A 20,709-nucleotide genomic window follows, 5' to 3' on the forward strand; every position below is an offset into this window, starting at 1 on the left:
CGCCGTGACCTAAATTTGGCGCATGCGCCGGATGGGACTGCTGGATTAAAAACCATGGCGTGGATACCAGCAGAGTCTGCAGTAGAAGAGTTGATGCCCCGGCTGTTGCCAGTGGAGCCCTGCGACTTGACAGAAAGTTTTGATCCCTCCGTACCCCCGAGCACGCCTCAGGAATACTTGAGGCGGGTCCAGTGAGTGATCTGACCCTTGAGGGTGGGCTGGTCGTCCTCTCTGCCCCCTAAATGTGATAAAGCGCTCTGCCCCCGCCTCTGTGGCCGTCCCCAATCTCTCGCGAGGTAGGGTCGAATCAGGATCGCTTGATTATATCTTTATATGGGCGAGTTTTACCTGTGTCAAGTTTGGTGCTCTTAAATTCCTTGCTTTCAGTCCAGTTAATTTCAGAAATATATTGTTTAGTACTTCAATTGCAATTCTGAACTTTGTTTTCTAATTTCGTTAAGAACTGTAGAAATGGATCGCTTGTTTTACTACACATGAACAAAGCACAGCCGTAATCACATTTCTTGAATTTATTACTTGTTTGTAGGATTGAAGCAGCTCAATGCCCAGATGTTGTGGTAGCTCAAATTGACCCAAAGAAGTTGAAAAGGAAGCAAAGTGTGAATGTTTCTGTAAGTTATATTACCCAGCAGGGGATTCTTCCTCCCCGCCCCCGCCCCCGCCCCCGCCGGAATTGAAAGATCAATGCTATGGTATCCCACAGTATCTCTGATGATATATGTAAGATTTGACTACTCCCTGTGACTTTAGACATTAACTTGTACTTTTTCCCCAAAAGGACAGTTGGCATTTACTGCTTCCAGAGAGGTTTTCAGTAACCCTGGCATTCATGAAGACTTACTGATCATATTTTAAGGAGGTGATCCAATCCTAAAGGACTCTTTAAATAGGTTACTTACACTATCCTTTATTTTTAGGGAACCTTTTCCCAGTTGTCTTCATAATTATTCTTGGACTGGTGTTTAATCTTATGTATAGTTTGCATGTTTTGAATTTGACTGGGTTTTGTTTTTTAAGAATAGAAACTCAAGTTTCTTACATTTTTCTAACTACTTGAACACCTTGAACATGTTTTTCATTTATATTATCCAGAATATTTTTTTAAGTGTTTATTTATTTTGAGAGAGAGAGAGAAAGCAGGGGAGGTGCAGAGAGAGAGGAAGACAGAGAATCCCAAGCATGCCTGATATGGGGCTTGAACTCATGAACTGCAAGATCATGACCTGAGCTGAAATCAAGAGTCAGACGCTTAACTGACTGAGCCATCCAGGCACCACATATCCAGCATATTTTTTAATTAAGCAACTAGGTTGTGCCGCTCACTGGGAATACAACAGAGAATAAGACAGAAAAATCCCTACCCTAGCAGAGTTTACATTCTCCTGAGGAAGGCAGAGAGCAAACAAGCAAAGTAATAATTATATATTGTGACTCTTGCTATGAAGAAAATTAAATGTATAATGACCAATAAGTAACAAGATAAAGTAGTCACAGAAGATCTCTTTGGGAACTTACTATTTAATCTAAGGTCAAAGGAAAGCAGCAGTTTGTAAATTGTGATAAGTCCTTTTCCTTTTATGTTCTAAGTAATTTCTTTATCTGATGTTTATAATCAGGAAATTTTAACTTAGATACTGTAATGTTTCATATCATTCCTATTTATAAGTTTTTAGTTGATGGAAGAGAAGGTCTTATATACTTAGCTTTTAAAAAGTGGCCGTACTGTTTTATTTCAAGGCAGTATGTGATTAATTTTGAACTGTTGTGCTGTCTTAGGAAGCTGAAGTAGCCCTTGTAAAGTCAAGTGTCTTAAATTATTTGAGAACATTCTACCCATACCAAAATCCTTTATTTGTGATGTATCTATTTGTTTCCAAAGTTTTGTTATTTTTTTAATGTTTTTTTTTAATGTTTATTTATTTTGAGAGAGAGACAGAGGGAGAGCAGGGGAAGGGCAGAGAGAGAGAGGGAGACAAAAAATCAGAATCAGGCTCCAGGCTCTGAGCTATCGGCACAGAGCTTGATATGGGGCTCGAACCCACAAACAGTAAGATCATGACCTAAGCTAAAGTCAGACACTTAACCAACTGAACCACCCAGGCGCCCCAAACAGTTTTGTTATTATAGAAAGATAGGACTAGATTATATCTTCAGGACTCATATAATATTTCTTAGTTTAGAAACTTCAACTATGAACCATTCCAGATTGCTCTTATTGAAGTGACTATGCAAGGATCATTTCCTAATGTTTAATGTGTGTTTGAGAGAGAGAGAGAGAGAGAGAGAGAGAGCGAGCGCGTGCGCTCAAGTCGGGGAGGGGCAGAAAGAAAGGGAGACACAGAATCCAAACCAGGCTCCGGGCTCAAACTCAGGAACCATGAGATCATAGCCTGAACCACCCAGGCTCCCCGTTTACTAATGTTTAAATTTGAACATAAATAGTAAAGTGAAAGGCCTATGTTTTGCATGTGCAAAAAGTATAGTATTTTTCTTATATGGTCTTCATCATCTACTTTATTACTCTTCATCTTGATTCTGCTTTTACTTTACAGAGGCATGAGATTCTACTTATACCACTGACATTTACTGTAATATTTATGAATTGATCTCTAGCTTTCAGGATGCCAGCCTGCTCCTGAAGGATATTCTCCCACACTTCAGTGGCAACAACAACAAGTGGCACAGTTTTCATCTGTTCGACAGGTAAGTGTACTTTATTTAAACCAAATTAGGGGCGCCTGGGTGGCGCAGTCGGTTAAGCGTCCGACTTCAGCCAGGTCACGATCTCGTGGTCCGGGAGTTCGAGCCCCGCGTCGGGCTCTGGGCTGATGGCTCAGAGCCTGGAGCCTGTTTCCGATTCTGTGTCTCCCTCTCTCTCTGCCCCTGCCCCGTTCATGCTCTGTCTCTCTCTGTCCCAAAAATAAATAAACGTTGAAAAACAAAATTTTTTTAAACCAAATTAAACCTCTCTCCCCTCCCTCCCTTCCTCCATCAAGATTTATTTCTGTTCTTAGACCATAGTTGTAAAAATAAGATTCATTATTCTGAAGGATGAAGTTAAAATATTTATGAATCAATTACCAAATAATAATTATTAGAGACAATACAGTTTGAAACATGTTTTCCAAATTTCAGGATTGTTAGAATGTTGCACAGCTGATTTCTTTTTAGTTATCCATTCACTGGAGATCACTTGTCTAACTTTTCTTCCTTCAGAGTGTGATCAGACATAGAAGTCACTGGAAATCACAACAGTTGGACAGTAATGTGACCATGGTATGTAAGTTTCTTTAAGTTGTACAATGTGTACCTATTTGAGACGGTTCCTATTTATTGCCAGTCTTTAAAGATTCACCTACTTAACCTATATTATTTTTGTTCCTTTTCACTGACCATTAATAGAAACAATTCCATTATATTGGTGGTCTTAAAAATATAGAATCAGTAATGCAAGCTGTTATTTTATGACAGTTTTAATCCATAGCGTCTTGAGAGGCTTTGGATAGGTATTGTTAGGCCTCTACAAATTTTAAGAGTTCTTCTAGACATTGCTTTTTTAGAAAATAAATATATTTTTTAAAGAAATAAAATAAATATATTTTCAGTATTTACAAAAAGATTCAATGATGTAATGGTGCCATACCACAGACATTTTGCTAAAGCCCGTCATGCATACTACAAAGGAGTATTTTCTGTGCTTTATCAACTTAGATATAATTTTAAACTCTTCAGGAAATATGTTCTCTCTGGAATACTGAATAAAAAGGGGAGTTGGGGAAGAGATGGATACATTGTTCCAGGACAATACTTTTAATGTTTTAGGGAGTCTCATGTTCTTCCTGAGAATCAGACGCAAGTTATTTATCTTCAAAGGAGAAAATTGTGTGCCCCAGCACACAGTTTTGCTCACAGTTTCAGGTAGCTGGTAGATTCCAGGTTTTAGAAGCTTCCTATAGGCAGTGCTTCCTAATGTCTTTTACATGGTGACACATTGGGATAAATGGAGGAGGCTGCTTGCATAGCCTTGGACTACCAGCTGAAAGCTGAGAGATTCACTATATAGACTCTACTTTCTTCTCCATACCAATTGAAAGCTCTGCTCTAGGAAAAGTGTGAAATGAACTAACGTTACTTGCCCACAGTCATTTAACTCATAAAAGGGATAGCTGAAATTCAAATTGAAGTTTGTTTGGCTATAAAGCCTTTTGCTGCGTTGTGAGGCCTCCTGGTAAAAAGGGGGTAGGGGAGGAAGGGTAGATGAGTAGATTTTTTTTTTCTTGCTCAGCATCAGGACTTTAGGGTACATGCTTACTAATTTAAAAAGAAGCTGCATCAGTAACATTATGACAACATAATTTTGTCAAAAATGTAAATGACCTAACATAATTGATTGAATAAATTCTGGTCCATCAAAACAGTAGAATATTAATAGCAATAACATGTTCATCATGGCAAAAGTAATCGTTACGTAAATAATGAAATGAAAAATGTCTAAAGCAGTCTGACATTTAAAGCAACTATGTAAATATAAACATTTATTGATCTATTCAATCATTTATTATAAAATACCTGCTGTAGTTAATAATCCGGGAATTATTCAGTGTTACCTGAAGCAGAAATAGTCTCTGACCTAATGGAATAATGGAAAGGGCAAATACATTGTTTTAGTACAATAGACCTTTTCGGGGTCTCATATCTGTCCTGAGACTCTAATGAAAGCTATTTATCCTCAGGGGGAAAAACTGTACCTATGCAAAGTAATGTGCAAGTTGATATGTACAAATAAAAATTGTTTCTTAATGTGGTTACATTGAGCCGAATGCCTCTCCCCACTGGTCCTACATTTGATGGTGTAGTATAAACCTATTCTTTCTTTGAACTGCCCTTCCAGGTATGTGAAGTACGTCATCCTGTCTCTTTCCCTGGTATAAACATCCTTTGTTCTTATAAACATCCTTAGTGTGTTTTTTTCCATACCAGTTTCCATCTTTATCACCCTTTTCTGAGCCTACTCTTGTTTGTTAGTGTCCATTAAAGTGTGATCCAAACTAGACATGTCCCACGTAATGTGTAACACTTGGGCACTGTATTAGTTTGCTAGAGCTGCCATAACAAAATACTCCAGATTGGGTGTTTTAACAAACAGTAATTTATTTTCTCACAGCTCTATAGACTGTGAAGTCTCAGATCAAGATGTTAGTAGGTTTGACTCCTCTTGAGGCCTCTCTGGCTTGCAGATGGCCGTCTTCTCGCTGTGTCCTCACATGGTCTTTCCTATGTGCACAAGCATCTCTAGTGCCTCTTCGTATGTCTGAATTTCCTCTTATAAGGACAGTAGTCAGATTGGATGAAAGCCCACCCTAAGAACCTGATTTTAATATAATCCATTATATGGGGCGCCTGGGTGGCGCAGTCGGTTAAGCATCCAACTTCAGCCAGGTCACGATCTCGTGGTCCGGGAGTTCGAGCCCCGCGTCGGGCTCCGGGCTGATGGCTCAGAGCCTGGAGCCTGTTTCCGATTCTGTGTCTCCCTCTCTCTCTGCCCTTCCCCCGTTCATGCTCTGTCTCTCTCTGTCCCAAAAATAAATAAACGTTGAAAAAAAAAATTTTAATATAATCCATTATAAAGGTCCTGTCTCCAGATACAGTCACAGTCTAAGATACTGGAAGTTAGGGCTTCAACATACGAATTTTGGTGAGACAAAATTCAGCCCATAACAGGTACCATATCTTTGTGTTGAAGTTGTGGGAATACAGAGGACCTCACTTCTTTTTTTACTATTCAGTAAAAGAAAAATACATAGAAATAAGTAAATTCCTTTTTTTTTTTTTTCTTTTTCTTTTAGCCAAAGTCTGAAGATGAAGAAGGCTGGAAAAAATTTTGTCTGGGTGAAAGGTTATGTGCTGAAGGGGCTGTGGGACCAGCTACAAGTGAAGGTCCTGGAATCGATTATGTACAAGTAGGTGATATGTGGATACACAAAACAAAAGTGTTCTAATTTTGGTGTGTAATTTAACATAAAGACTTCACAAACTACAGCCTAGGCCGAATCTAGTCTGCAGCCCGTTTTTGTGCAGCCAATGAGCTACGACTGTTTTTTATAATACTAAGCGACTGAGACCGTGTGTGGCCTGCAAAGCCTAAAATACTTACTGTTTGCCTCTTTACAGAAAATGTTTGCCAACCTATGACTTAGTTAGGTGGCTCTTTAACTTAAAAATGTGCAACCCAGTTTTTGAAACAGTGTACTGTGACCTTTCTTAGGTGGGCTTCTTATCTCTTAGGTTTTAGCTATGTGATAATTTTGTGAGTTAGATAAAATTCAGGGTTTTTGTTTTTTCTTTTTAATGTTTATTTTTATTTTTGAGAGAGAACCACGCACATGTGCACATGCGTGCAAGCAACGGAGGGGCAAAGAGAGGAGACAGAGGATCTAAAGTGGGCTCTGTGCTTTCAGTGCAAGGCCCAATGCGGGGCTGAAACTCAGAACTGTGAGATCACGACCTGAGTGGAAGTCGGATGCTTGAGCCGCTCAGGTGCCCCCAGGGCTTTTTTTTAGCCTGGGTTATGAGTTTTGAGTCGTCAGGGAAACAAAGGAAAACATGACACAGATGCTTAAAAATGCTTAGTAGATTTCAGGGGCACCTGAGAGGCTTGACTGGTTAAGCATCCAACTCTTGACTCTTGGTTGTGGCTCAGGTCATGATCTCACGGTTCCTGAGTTTGAGTCCTGCGTCAGGCTCTGCCCTGACAGTGGGAAGACTGCTTGGGATTCTCTCTCTCCCCCTTTCTCTCTATTCTTCCCCCACTTGCATGCGTGCACTCTTTTTTTCTCTCTCAAAATAAATAAATAAACCTAAAAAAAATACTTAGTAGATTTCATATTCTGGAGATGAAGTGTTAACAACACTTCACAAAACAACAAAAACTAATTGGTCCAAAAAATGTAAAATCTCCAAAAATCATGAAAAGATTAAGAACCCAATTAAAACAGAAAAGGCAAAGGATATAAGTAGCTCACAGAAAGAAAAATATGAATTTCTGTTACATGAGAAGATGCCCGCATTCACTTGTAATAGAAATGTAAGTCCACTGAGCTGCTATTTTCCAGCTAACGTTGACAAAGGAAATTTGATAATCTGTGTCAACAAGGGTTGGGAAAATAGGCACTCTTACACACGGTGGTAGGGGTATAAGTAAATTCAGATCTATAAGCTAGCTATCTTGACACTGTTTCTTACACAATCTGTTGTTCTTCTGGGTAATACCCATAATGTATGTTACATTTCAAAATGTATTTTAATTTGACAATTAAAACTTATTAAAATTTATTGTATTTATTTTACTTATATATACAAGTAAAATACATCATGTGAAAGAACCATTTAAGGGCGCAGAGTTAATGCATATCCTCTTAACTTTCTCAGAAATCAGTGCTGTTTTCATAATGAGGGATCCCAGCATTAAACTTCAGTGTACTTTTTTAACTGAATCAGATTAGGTTTGAAAAAAAATCACTCTAAGTCAAGTACCTTTAATTCCTAAAATGTTAGCTTTAGCTGAAGGTTTTGAAAAAGTGTATACAACATGTTATTGTCATAGTATCAATTTTTTCATATTATCATTTTAAGAAATTTCATATTTTAACATTTTAATTACTAAAATCATTATCTTTAAATTTATGTAGTCAAATTGAAAAACATTTTTCAATACCTCCTTTATAATACCATTTAGTAAATTTCAGTCTCATTTTTCTTTCAGATTGGTTTTCCTCCCTTGCTTAGTATTGTTAGCAGAATGAATCAGGTAAAATCCATAATAAGGATGTATTTATTCTTTTATTTCCAATGTGTATGAAAGTATTATGAATATATTTATTGAACACTTACAATATGTAAGATCCTGTCCTAAACTCTTTAACAGTTCTTATTTAATCACCAATATAACCCTTTATGGGGAGTTATTATTAATATCCAACTTTTATGGATTAGGAAACAAAATTGGAGATGGTTTTTCAGCAAAATTTAATGGCAACACTGGGATTCAATCCCAGTTTGACCTAATTCCAGAGCTCATGCTAAATCATTTTGCTAAACTATTCAATTGTGTACATTTCAGTTATAAGTCTTAGATTTTGGGATTTGAAGTAAAATGAAGGTGAAATTGCTATGAAATACACAGTGGCGCCTGGGTGGCTCAGTTGATTAAGCCTCTGACTTCAGCTCATGTCATGATCTAGCAGTTAGTGAGTTCAAGCCCAACATTGGGCTCTGTGTTGACAGCTTAGAGCCTGGAGTCTGCCTCGGATTCTGTCTCCTTCTTTCTGCCCCTCCCCTGCTTAAGGTCTGTCTCTCTTTACCTCTCAAAATTAAGCATAAAAAAACAATTAAAAAGAAAAAGAATAAAATAATTTCTTAGACAAAAAGGGAGAAAAATGGACTTTGGTTCTTCAGTCTTTTAGGATGAGGAATTCTATTACATACTTAAAGAGCAAGTAAAAATTTTGATTGTTTTGCCTTCACATAGCACTAGGTGCCCTTGGAAGATAAATTTTTTTAAGGGTCATACGCTGTTGTAAATCATATACTGGCTAACAGTTTCACTTACTTGATCATTTGCATTAAATGCTGTAGTAGTCATTCTCAGTGTCCAACTATACTTGAATAAGCGAGAGAATATTTTCAACAGTTTAATAAATTCTGTCTATATAGCTTTAAAACAGATCTTTCTCCACAGTAACTTTTTTTTTATATTTTTACTTTGACTTAATGAAAATAACTTGAAGGTATTTATGCAAAGATTTTTTTTAAGAGCACATGGAATTTTTTGAGTATTTGTAAACTAAATTAGTAGTTACAAACTAAATCCTAGGATTTAAACCAAGATGTTGATACTTGAAAGTATATAAGAATATTTGTCTAAAAAGTCTTCTCACTGAGTGAGCCACCTAACCAATTACTAACTACAGTCATAATTTTCTCTGGAAGTCTAAAGAATGGGACCATTTTAAATATCAGAGTTGTTTTCTAACTAAACTTAATGAAACCCATGTTGAGCTTGTCTTTGTTTTATTACTAATTCATTTCTTCCACTTCCCCTTTCTCCTTTTTTTAGGCAACAGTAACTAGTGTCTTGGAATATCTGAGTAATTGGTTTGGAGAAAGAGACTTTACTCCAGAATTGGTAGTATTGCTTCTTTTTATTTTAATAATGCAGACAAAATTATACATACTTATTTCATATATGAGATATGACTAACATGTTTATGTATAGGTGTATGTATCATACCTGTGTATAATTATGTGTATGATGTAAACTATGTTTGTTTGCACTGAAATTAGTAATTTATGCTAGCATGCAAATCAACATGCTACTTCTTTTGTTGAAAAAGACTTGCCTTGGGGCGCCTGGGTGGCGCAGTCGGTTAAGCGTCCGACTTCAGCCAGGTCACGATCTCGTGGTCCGTGAGTTCGAGCCCCGCGTCAGGCTCTGGGCTGATGGCTCAGAGCCTGGAGCCTGTTTCCGATTCTGTGTCTCCCTCTCTCTCTGCCCCTGCCCCGTTCATGCTCTGTCTCTCTCTGTCCCAAAAATAAATAAACGTTGAAAAAAAAAAAATTAAAAAAAAAAAAAAAAAAAAAGACTTGCCTTAGAAAAAGTCAACTAAAGAGTTGATTTATATCCTGAGAGAAGCAACATATCTCATGTCAGTGTAGTAACAAACAGTCACAAACTGGCATCCAGTCTGGAGGTCCCATTTTGACTGGCTTAACAAAGTTTGAAATACATTTTCTCAAATGAAATCCAATCCACAAAAGAATAGTAAATGCCAACAATAATACCAAGCACTATGTGCCAGGCATTACTCTAAGAACTTTGAATATAGTGACTCCTTGAGTCCTCCAGTAACCTATGAGCTGTTATTTGCATTTTACAGATAAGGAAACTGGAGCACATAAGGATTCAGTAACTTGCTTAAGATCACACATCTCATAACTAGCAGAACAGAGATTCACACCCCAGCAGTCTGGCTATACTCTTAACAACTACGCTTCAATGGCCCCTCTACTTTATAGTTTTATATTCACAGCTCATTTTTCACCTTCAAAAACGGGGTCAGTTTGATGGGCATTATATAAATGAATTATCTGCATTAATCCCCTAGTAAGAAATTTTATTGTCCTTTGAAGCTAGATTTGATTTTTAGAAACATATATTTTTTATAGTTAAAGATATTTGTAAAAGAGTGTACCTGAGGCTCCAAAGCTCCCTGTCAAAGCATAAGATATAATCTTTGCCCTCCAGAAGTTTAGAATCTGTCTGGGAGAAACAGATAAACCAACATTATATAGTGTACAAATTTCTAAGCTTGCCATTCAGCCAACTGGCTTAGATAAGGCTCTTACATAAGTATGATGGTGATATCCTTTATCACTAGATTTTCATTTTTTGTTTTTGTATTTTATTCTTTTAAGTCTCTGCTATGTTACATGTACTTTTCTTAAGGGGAAAACAATGTTTAAAATCACTGCTTCTAAAAAATAAATCAAAATAAGTCACTGTTGGGGCACCTGGGTGGCTCAGTTGGTTAAGCGTCCGACTTTCACTCAGGTCATGATCTCACGGTTTATGAGTTTGAGCCCCAAATTGGGCTCTGTGCTGACAGCTCAGAGCCTGGAGCCTGCTTCCAATTCTGTGTCTCCCACTCTTTCTGCTCTTCCCCAAACTCGGGCTTTGTCCTTCTCTCTCAAAAATAAATAAAAGCATTAAAAAAATGTTTTTAATTAAAAATAAACAAAAATTTAAAAAATAAATCACTGTTTCTGATTCAGTGCTCAAACATGTCTTTTACATAGTATAATTAACGTATTATTCTGGAATTTTTAGCTCATATTACATATATATGTTTCCGTATGATAATATAATTCACATAATTTCCATTGTCCTAATGCCTTATAGTTTACTTTGATTCTCTCATTATGATCATTTGAGTTCTTCCTTATATTTTACAATCATGACTAAATTATAAACATTTATATTAATTTCATTTTAATTGTCAATTTCTTAGGATATTGCTAGAATATAATTATTGGGTCAAGGTTTTATAAGCATTTGTAATACTCTCCCAGATTGCTTTCCAAAAGGAATGAACTAGTTAAGAATGCCATCAGCAAAGGATTCTTATTTCTTTTCCCTGCAACTCTATTTTTCCGGAACCATATGCAATTGCTATTTCTGTAGTTTAAAAACATTTGATTATCAGTAATTCAGTATGGTTCAATCTAACATTTTATAATTTCTGTTTTCAAATTGAGTGAATTTATAGTAGTATTTCAAATTAAAGACAATTTATATTTCTTTCAGTGTCAGTGAAACAATATTTTTCCCATGCATTAGTATATTAGCTATACCTTCAATAGAAAACTTTGTTCATATTCGTGTTACTTGTTCATTGGCATCTGTGTATTGAACTCTAAATTCTGTATCAATTCTTTCTGTCTGATAGTGACCTTTTAGCAGTATTACATGACCTGTTTTCCTTCTCTTCCTTTAATCTTTATTTTTTTAACTCTGTGCTGTAAGATTTTTTTTGATTTTTTTTTTTTTTAACTTCTAAAGATTACTCACTGAAGAGGGTGGTAAGTTTGGCTTTTCCTATTAATTAGTGAAAGCATATTACCAAAAAGTAACTGTATTTGCCAGAGGAACCATCGAAGTGTTTCTGAACCAATGACAACTGCTTTACTAACTTGTAACCTAGTTAATCCTTTGAATCTAACTTTGAGTAACTGTCTCTTAAATCAACAGTGTTCAATTTCTGTATCCAAGTAACCATACCATCAGAACACTCCTATTGAGAATATCAGTGTTTAAAGTAAAAACCTAGATCATGAATTTTGCTTATCATATACTAACAAAAGGAAAATGGAACTCTTTTTGAAAATTTCTGTACTTGGGATTACTTTAATATTTTTTTGAGAAATACAGCCTCATTTTTCATCCAAATATAAAAGTATTAAGGAAAATTTTTTGCTATTTTGTGGTGGGTTTTATGTTTTAGTATTGCCACAGTGTGCTCACTGTTTGCTGACCTTTGAAAAAAGGAACCTCTCAGTATAAATCTTAGACAATCAGAGGTTTAAGCACCATTTGAATACCTGAATGCCAGCTATATATAGTAAATGTGGTGCTGAACATGTGAGTCAAGTTTAAATGTACAATAGCTTTTTTGATATAGAAGAGAATTCCACTTACTATTTATTTAAAAAAACCTAGATGTGAATCTTTTGTTTAGGAAAAAGTTTTATTGATTTTGGGGTTGCTTGAGGAGCTAATTTACTTTTGTTGCATAAATTGCTATGTAACCGTTGTTCTAATATTCTTTACGTTTCTTCAAAGTGATGTATTGCTCAGATTAAACTCTGTCATATACACTGCTGGTAGAAATATAATTGGATACATCTTTTATGGAGTAAAATTTAGTGGTTATATCTCAGAAACCTTTATGAACATACATACGCTTTGATACCACCATTTTATTTCTAGGAATTTAGCCCAAGAAATCAATGAGAAATGCTCTAAAACTTATTTTAGGGATATTTATCACACTATTTTTTATATAACAGCAACAAATTAAACCTCTTAAGTGCTCAATAATAGGAAATTGGCTAAGTAAGTTTTGGTGCATCCAAAATGGAACATTCATTTCACAAATATTTTAATTAAGCTCCTGTTGTGTTCCAACTCTAGACTGAGTCCTGGGGGTATAATATCTATCATTATAACCTCACAGAGTTTGGGGGAAAGAAAGAATAAACCATCTATGATAGGAAAGTATGATAAGTACTTGGTTAAAGAGTATTTATATAAGTGCTATGTTGAGATTAATAACATTCCCTCATTAATCCCATTTAACAATGTTGGGAGATATTTATTATGTATTGCAAGTAAAAGAGATGGTAACAAAATGTTATTACCCCACTATTAATGTTACAATAATGATAAAACTTTATCTTTTAAAAGTTGTATGTGTAAATAGGAAAAAGATGAACATTTTTTAAGTTTTAGCAAAAAATTTTATCTGAATGGTGGGATTGCAGGTTTATTTGTTTGTGCTTTTTGTATTCTTCAGTTTTTCTGCATTAAGTATATATTCCTTTTGTAATTGAAAAGAAAACAAACCTATTTTATTTTATTTATTTTTAGTGGTCTGAAAAAACCATTTTAAAAGAGGATGGGGATAGATTTCATTTGCCATGGTACTTAATAGAAGTATAGAAGTATCAAAACATTATTTCATCTAGAGTATAGTTCCTTTGTATAGACACAGGGGACAGAGTTATAAAATTATAAAATTATTCATGTATCTGTCTATGGACGGAAGAGGAAAAAATGTATCTTAATTTTTGCATGGACTTACACACTCCTTAATGTAGTTTTCTGGTCATGAATTAGGACTTCATTTATAGTAAGAACCTCTGAAATGAACTCTTTAGGGCTAAGGGTATTTTGAAGTGTCTGATGTTCTGTGTTTCTAGTAAGAGGATACAAAAGAGATCAGCTGGCTGTCTAGATGATCCTTTGTTGTCTGTATCCAAACATAATACAGTTAAATGTTACATAAAGTTATCCATAGCAAATAACCAGACACAACATTGGACATTTTTAAGTTAAACTTATAGTGTAGTATTTGCTACTTACTACCTTTTAAAATCCTGTTTAGGGAAGGTGGCTTTATGCTTTATTGGCTTGTCTTGAAAAACCTTTATTACCTGAGGCTCATTCACTGATTCGGCAGCTTGCAAGAAGGTGCTCTGAAGTAAGACTCTTAGTGGTAAGTTACAACTTACTATTTCAAATTGAAAGCACTCTTCAATTTATATGGTGATAAAAAGGATCCCATTGAAATAGGAAAATGTGGAATATTTTATTAGTGGAGGTTAGATTTAGGCACATAATAAAAATAGGCCTAAAATAACAGGTTAAACAAAATGGAACTGTTTTTTTCTCAGATAAAAGAAGTCTGGGGGTGCCTGGCTGGCTTAGTCTGAAGAGCATGTGACTTGATCTCGGGGTCATCATTCAAGCCCCACATTGAGTGTAGAGATGACTTACATCAAGTTTAAAAGAAATAAATATTAAGGGGTTCCTGGGTAGCTCAATCAGTTAATTGTCTACCTTCTAGGCTTGATCTCATGGTCATGAGTTCAAGCCCCAAATTGGGCTCTGTGTGGAGCCTACTTAAAGAAAAAGAAAAATTTAAATAAGGAAAGTCTACAAGTGGATAGATCAGATCTAAGATGGCAGTAGCCCAGGCCTTTCAGTTCTGCTTCGTGGCTTCCATCTTCAAGCTCACCTCATGATCCAGGACAGCTGCTGGAGCTTCAGCCACTATATTATTTGCTTTTAGGAAGCTAGAAAGAAGAAAAGGTATCCTCTAATAAAGTTTCCCAGAGGTTCCACAAGCACATCTGGCTATATAGCTCATTTAGCCAAAATTTAGTCACATGGCCATAAGGAACTGTTGGAAATGTTTACTTTTAGCTGGTGGCAGTGTCCTTAGCTAAAACTGAGCTTCATTTGCTAAATAGTAAGGGGACACAAGCTGGAATGGTCAACTAACAGTCTCTGACAAAATGATTATTTTGAATTTCTCCAGTCATATGCTTAACTAATTCATGCCTGCAGCATTATAAATAAATTTTATGCTGGATTAAGCCCATTTGTAATTTTTTCTTTCATCCCTTCTTTCCCTTCCACAAAATGTATACTTGTTCTCCACGGACTACTCCAAAATATTTTTATTAAACATCCATGCTATGGCCCAAACTAACTTATATGGCCTGTACTCCAAGCCAAATGTACTTGCTACTAATACTCAGTAAATATTTCCCATGTTTTGTTCCTAGAATTTATTTCCTCTACAGAAGTGCCTTTTCAGGCTTCTAGTTCTGCATCTAAATACCATTTACTTTTTACAATCTGGCTCATATTCTCCTGCTTTTTTTTTTAAGTTTTTATCGATTTATTTTGAGAGAGAGAGAGTGCAAGCCGGGGAGGTGCAGAGAGAAAGGGAGAATCCCAAGCAGGCTCTGCACTAATAGTGCAGGGCTAAAACTCATAAACCTTGAGATCATGACCTGAGCCGAAGTCATACGCTTAACCAGCTGAGCTACCCAGGCCGCCTCATATTCCACTACTTTCTATGATACTTTCCCTGATCCTAACAATTAAGAAGAATCTCTGTATCCTCTATTTTCCCAGTATACTTTGTATCTTTTTTACGGGCACTTAGCACATTTTTCCTTTCATTAAAGTTAATACAGATATTTCATCTTCTGTGCTATTAGCAAGTAGTAGGTTTTATTTAGCTTTGTTCCATATAGCACTTGACACATAGAGTTGAGTACACTAACACCATGGAAGTTTGTCCTGAGTTTGAATTAACATGGGATATGTCTGTTACAACATTACTCAATAGGTTATTGTGACTATATCTTGAAATGTATAAAAATAAATATCAGGGGCGCCTGGCTGGCTCAGTTGGCAGGCCATGTGACCCTTGATTGTGGGGTCGTTAGTTTAAGCCCCTACGTTGGGTGTGGAGATTACTTTAACAAAATAAAATCTTGGGGTGCCTGGATGGCTCAGTCAGTTAAGTGTCTGACTCTTGATTTCTGCTCAGGTCATGATCTCACCATGGTTTGTGGATCAAACCCCACATGGGGCTCTGCACTGTCAACACAGGGCCTACTTGGGACTCTCTCCCTCTCTCTCCACGTTTTTTCCTGCTCGTGCACACACAAGCTCTCCAAAATAAACTTTAAAAAAGTAATTTTAAAAAAATCTTAAAATGAAGAATGAATGAATGAATAAATTTTATACTCTGTAAGACCACTTTATAAAACATACAGTTCAGCAACTACCTTCTTTACAATTGAGAACCCTTACCTGAACTGGTTTCTGGTATGTCTGTTATTTTTTTTACATTTATTTATTTATTTTTGAGAGACTGAGACAGAACACAAGTGGGGGAGGGGCAGAGAGAGGGGGACACAGAATCTGAAGCAGGCTCCAGGCTCTGAGCTGTCAGTACAGAGCCCGACATGGGGCTTGAACTCACAAACCGTGAGATCACGACCTGAACCAAAGTCAGATGCTCAACCAATGGAGCCACCTAGATGCCCCTCTGGTATGTCTTAATTTAGAAGGGGTGCCTGGGTGGCTCAGTGGTTAAGCGTCCGACTTCGGCTCAGGTCATGATCTCACAGTTCGTGGGTTTGAGCCCCGCGTCAGGCTCTGTGCTGACAGCTCAGAGCCTGGAGCCTGCTTCAGTTTCTATGTCTCCCTCTCTCTCTGTCCCTCCCCGGCTCACACTCTGTTTCTCTCTCTCTCTCTCAAAAATAAATAAACATTAAAAAAATATATTTTTTTTTTAATTTAGAAGCCAGGATTTCACTCCTCAGTTGTAAGCTCTTTAACACATTTTTATATAATTTTTTTTCACTACTGTCTAGTTAGGATATAGGCTCCTTTTTTTTTTTTTTTTTTTTTTTGCTCCTCTACTTGGAACAAGAAAAGATCTCTCTCCCAAGTTATTCTCCTTTGAGCCTTCAACTGTTTCTTTTCCCTGTTGAGGATCTTTTTTCAAAAGATCATGTTAGATGTTCCTCAAGGGTTATTAATTCTATAGTTTTATCCTTTTTCTTTGAGGTTTTCTATTGCCGTGTGATTATTACTATTATCTAATAAATGTTTCATGTTTTACGTCTTAAAAGCAAATTTGCTTCAGAAATATTAGGGCGAACTCTACATTTTTCTGTTTTTTTCCCTTTAGGACAGCAAAGATGATGAGCGGGTTCCTGCTTTGAATTTATTAATCTGCCTGGTTAGCAGGTAAGTAACCCTTGGCTCCTTGCTTTATAATAGTGTTATTAATGGAGACTATTGTTTTCATTTTCTTTTTTTTTTTTTTTAATTTTCTTTTTTTTTTTTAACATTTATTTTTGAGACCAAGAGAGACAGAGCATGAACGGGGGAGGGTCAGAGAGAGGGAGACACAGAATCTGAAACAGGCTCCAGGCTCTGAGCTGTCAGCACAGAGCCCGACGCGGGGCTCGAACTCACAGACCGAGAGATCATGACCTGAGCCGAAGTCGGCCGCTTAACTGACTGAGCCACCCAGGCGCCCCTATTGTTTTCATTTTCAAGCAGAGTAAATTAAGGTGTAAAGAAACAATATTATATGTATCGCAATTCCCTATTTTTTTAAATTTTTTTTTAATGTTTATTTATTTTTGAGAGAGAGATGGAGTGTGAGTGGGGAAGGGGCAGAGAGAGGGAGACAGAGAATCCAAAGCAGGCTCCAGGCTCTGAGCTGTCAGCACAGAGCCTGATGTGGGGCTTAAACTCACAAACCATGAGATCATGACCTGAGCTGAAATCAGACGCTCAGCCGACTGACCCACCCAGGTGCCCCACAATTCCCTATATTTCTAGTTTTTCTCTGTAAGTAATGCTTCAGTGAAGATCCTATTATTTCCTGAAGGCAAACTCCTAGAAGTAAGTTGATAGGCATGCCATGTAGTTTTATTTATTTATGCATGTACTTTTTTTTAAAGTTTATTTATTTATTTATTTTGAGGTGGGGGGGCAGAGGGGAGAAAGAGAAACCTAAGCAGGCTCTGGGCAGAGGGGAGAAAGAGAAACCTAAGCAGGCTCTGCACTGTCAGCATGGAGCCCAATGTGGGTCTTGAACTCAACCCGTGAGATCATGACCTGAGCAGAAATCAAGAGTCAGATGCTTAACTGACTGAGCCACCCAGGCATGTAGTTTTAAAACAGATATTTATTAATAGTTTCCCTTCCAGAAACTCATACCTTTCTGTATTCCCAGAAAGTGTCAGTGAGACCGCCCATCTCCTATTCAACACTGGGCATTTTCAATTAATATAAATATTTCCATTTTCATAATAAAAAGATATAAATTATTTTTATTTACTTGTGTTTAATTACCAGTGAAGGTAAAAAATATTTCATTCTACTGCAATTTTGTTTCATTTGATTATTTTTATCTTGTTTTATAATTACATAAAATACTTACATTATTCCAAAGTTAAAATTTTAATTCAAGATACATTTGAAATATTTTAGAATTCACCTTTATCGTCTTTAGCCTTTCTCCCCCTTAGTTTTCCATTTTATTATAAATTTTTGGTTTATCGTTCATTGTTTCTTTTTAAAAGTATAAGCAAGTATATATAAATATATCTGCATTTGTACACATGCTCACAAATGTAGCATACTAAACATACTGTTCTGTACCTTGCATTTTTTTTTTTCACTTATTAAATCCTAGAAACTGCACTATAGCAGTGTAGGTATTTTCCTCATTCCTTCTTTACAGAAGCCTCATAGTCTTCCACTGTGTTGATGTACTGTTATTTATTCAACCAGTGCCCTTATTGATGGATATTTGGGTTATTTGTGGTGTTTTGCCATTACAAATAGTGCTATTAACATTTTTTAAACGTACGTTAAATTCTTTATTAGGTATTTTGACCAACGTGATTTAGCTGATGAACCATCTTGATGTAGTTGATCTCTCAGGAATGGAAGATACTGGTGATGAAGGCAGCCTGAGTCTGAGGATATACAGTGACAACTCAAGTATCTTCACTATTTGAAGGATCTTCATCATAACCTGTGCATCTCAACTTGATATTCAGAAGATAAATTGCATTGCTTTGAATATCCAAAGTATCTTTGGAAAATCCCAGCGAGTTTTTGATGAATAGTTTAAACAGTTTTCTGTAATCACATGCTTTTAAAACAAATTGAGTACCATTTATTGGTGAAGCATCCTGTACAGAAACTGTATGGTAAATTGTACAGAGGAGCTGTTTCATTGTGTTTTTACATATATACACATGAACTTTTCTTGTAAATGTGTTTTTTGGGGCACCTGGATGGCTCAGTCAGTTGAGTCCAACTCTTGGTTTTGGCTCAGGTCGTGACCTCACAGTTTGTGTGATCAAGCCCCACATTGGGCTATGCACTGACATTATAGAGCCTGCTTGGGATTCTCTTTCTTCCTCTCTCTGCCACTCCTCTCTATTTCTCTCTCAAAATAAATAAACATTAAAAAAAAAAATCTTGTTTGACTCTTGACAAAAGATAATGGATAAATGTCCTTACTGTTAGAATTAAGATAATTTTGATTGGGGTGCCTGGGTGGCTCAGTCGGTTAAGTGCCCAACTTCGGCTCAGGTCCTGATCTCACAGTTCGTGGGTTAGAGCCCCTCATCAGGCTCTGTGCTATTAGCACAGAGCCCGGAGTCTGCTTCAGATTCTGTGTCTCCCTCTCTCTCTGCCCCTCCCCTGCTCACGCTCTGTCTCACTCTCTTTTTAACTTGTTAACTTTTTAACATCATTTTCAATAATACTTTTTCTTAACACATCATTTTGTCTGTCAAATCTCTTATTCATATCACTTATAATTTATGTATATTTTATCTATTTCTTTGTTGGTTAGGAATATTTTCTACTTTAACAGATTCAAGTAGCAATGGCTTTTCAGTAGGGGATTATTTTTCTCACACAACAAGAAGTCTAGAGGAGCTAGAGGAGATGGCTATTAGCATTGGTTCCATGATTGATCCCACAATACCAATGTCTCTGAGAATCTTTTGGCCTTTCCCTTGTGGTAACAAGATGGCCACTGCAGTTCAAGGCAATGTATCTGTACTCAGGACCAAAAAAGGGGGAAGGAGTCAGAGCCTTTCACATCTGATTCTTTTGTCATGAAGGCAAAACCTTCTCCAGAAATTCACAGCAGATTTGTGTTCATCTGTTGGCCACAGTGTATAACAGGATCACCTGTAGCTTGGAGAAGGGTAGGGAAGCAAAATTGTAAGCCTTTCCAGTCTTTCCAGTAAGAGGTAGAAAAGGAAAAGGGGGGGGGGGGACAGGGGAGTGAAAGGAAGAGGGGATTGGAAATACCTGTGGACCAAGCTACCAGTAGTTTTGCCACGAGTTACAAATTGACTAGAAAATTTGTATTTGAATCTTGTTACATCTTAGCTGATTTTTAAATTATAGCCTAATAATCCAAATTGTGTTTTACCATAATTTAAACACTCTCATTGTTGGGTATCTAATCTGTTTTCAGTGTTAATCCCATATAGAAAATGCTACCATGAATATCTTCATGTATAAAACTTTTTCCTTTCTTTGACCAGAAGTTGCCAAGAGTAGGGTTGCCAGTAATGAGTTTATCAGTTAATACTGCATTTGAAAACTGAACTGAGGCTTTAAAAATTAGGGATTTACTTTTGCTTCTCATAATAATTGTGGTGTAACAAGTTCAGGGTTGGTAAAGCAGCTCTACGATATCTTAAATGCCCTGGACTACGTCCAGATTTCTCTTTCATCAATTTTAATAGCTTTCATCTTTCTAGTCATGATATGGTTGCTTTATCTCTTGCCTCATATCTAGATTCCAGAAAGAATAAAATGGCACCACTCCCTCTTGTCTATATCAGGGGAGCAAAACATTACAAGAAACCCTCAATTTATGTATTATTTGCCAGCAATCTATAAAATTTTCTAATTATAAAAAAAGCTGGAAAGTATAATTTTTTAGCTGATAACACTGTCAGGCCTGCCAAAAATGGGGGTTCTGTTAGAAA

General features: G+C 36.5%; 1 protein-coding gene across 4 annotated transcripts; it reads left to right on the top strand.

The window, feature by feature from the left end:
• The first annotated feature begins 1 nt into the window (after position 1).
• GEMIN2 (gem nuclear organelle associated protein 2) lies at positions 2–18,957 on the top strand. Of its 4 annotated transcripts, XM_006932840.3 has the most exons (10): positions 3–191; positions 548–632; positions 2,635–2,724; positions 3,238–3,297; positions 5,868–5,981; positions 7,784–7,828; positions 9,137–9,205; positions 13,743–13,853; positions 16,857–16,915; positions 18,572–18,957. In XM_006932840.3, the coding sequence occupies exons 1-10, from the start codon at positions 55–57 to the stop codon at positions 18,609–18,611; spliced, it is 810 nt and encodes a 269-aa protein (XP_006932902.1). In that variant the 5' UTR covers positions 3–54; the 3' UTR covers positions 18,612–18,957. The 4 variants fall into 4 exon arrangements, with proteins under 4 accessions (XP_044915779.1, XP_044915778.1, XP_044915780.1 ...); XM_045059844.1 differs by lacking the exon at positions 13,743–13,853 and having other exon boundaries at positions 2–191; XM_045059843.1 differs by lacking the exon at positions 7,784–7,828 and having other exon boundaries at positions 2–191.
• The last annotated feature ends 1,752 nt before the right edge of the window (positions 18,958–20,709 follow it).

Source organism: Felis catus, chromosome B3, assembly GCF_018350175.1.
Source record: "Felis catus isolate Fca126 chromosome B3, F.catus_Fca126_mat1.0, whole genome shotgun sequence".
In the NCBI taxonomy this organism is placed as follows: Eukaryota; Metazoa; Chordata; class Mammalia; order Carnivora; family Felidae; genus Felis; species Felis catus.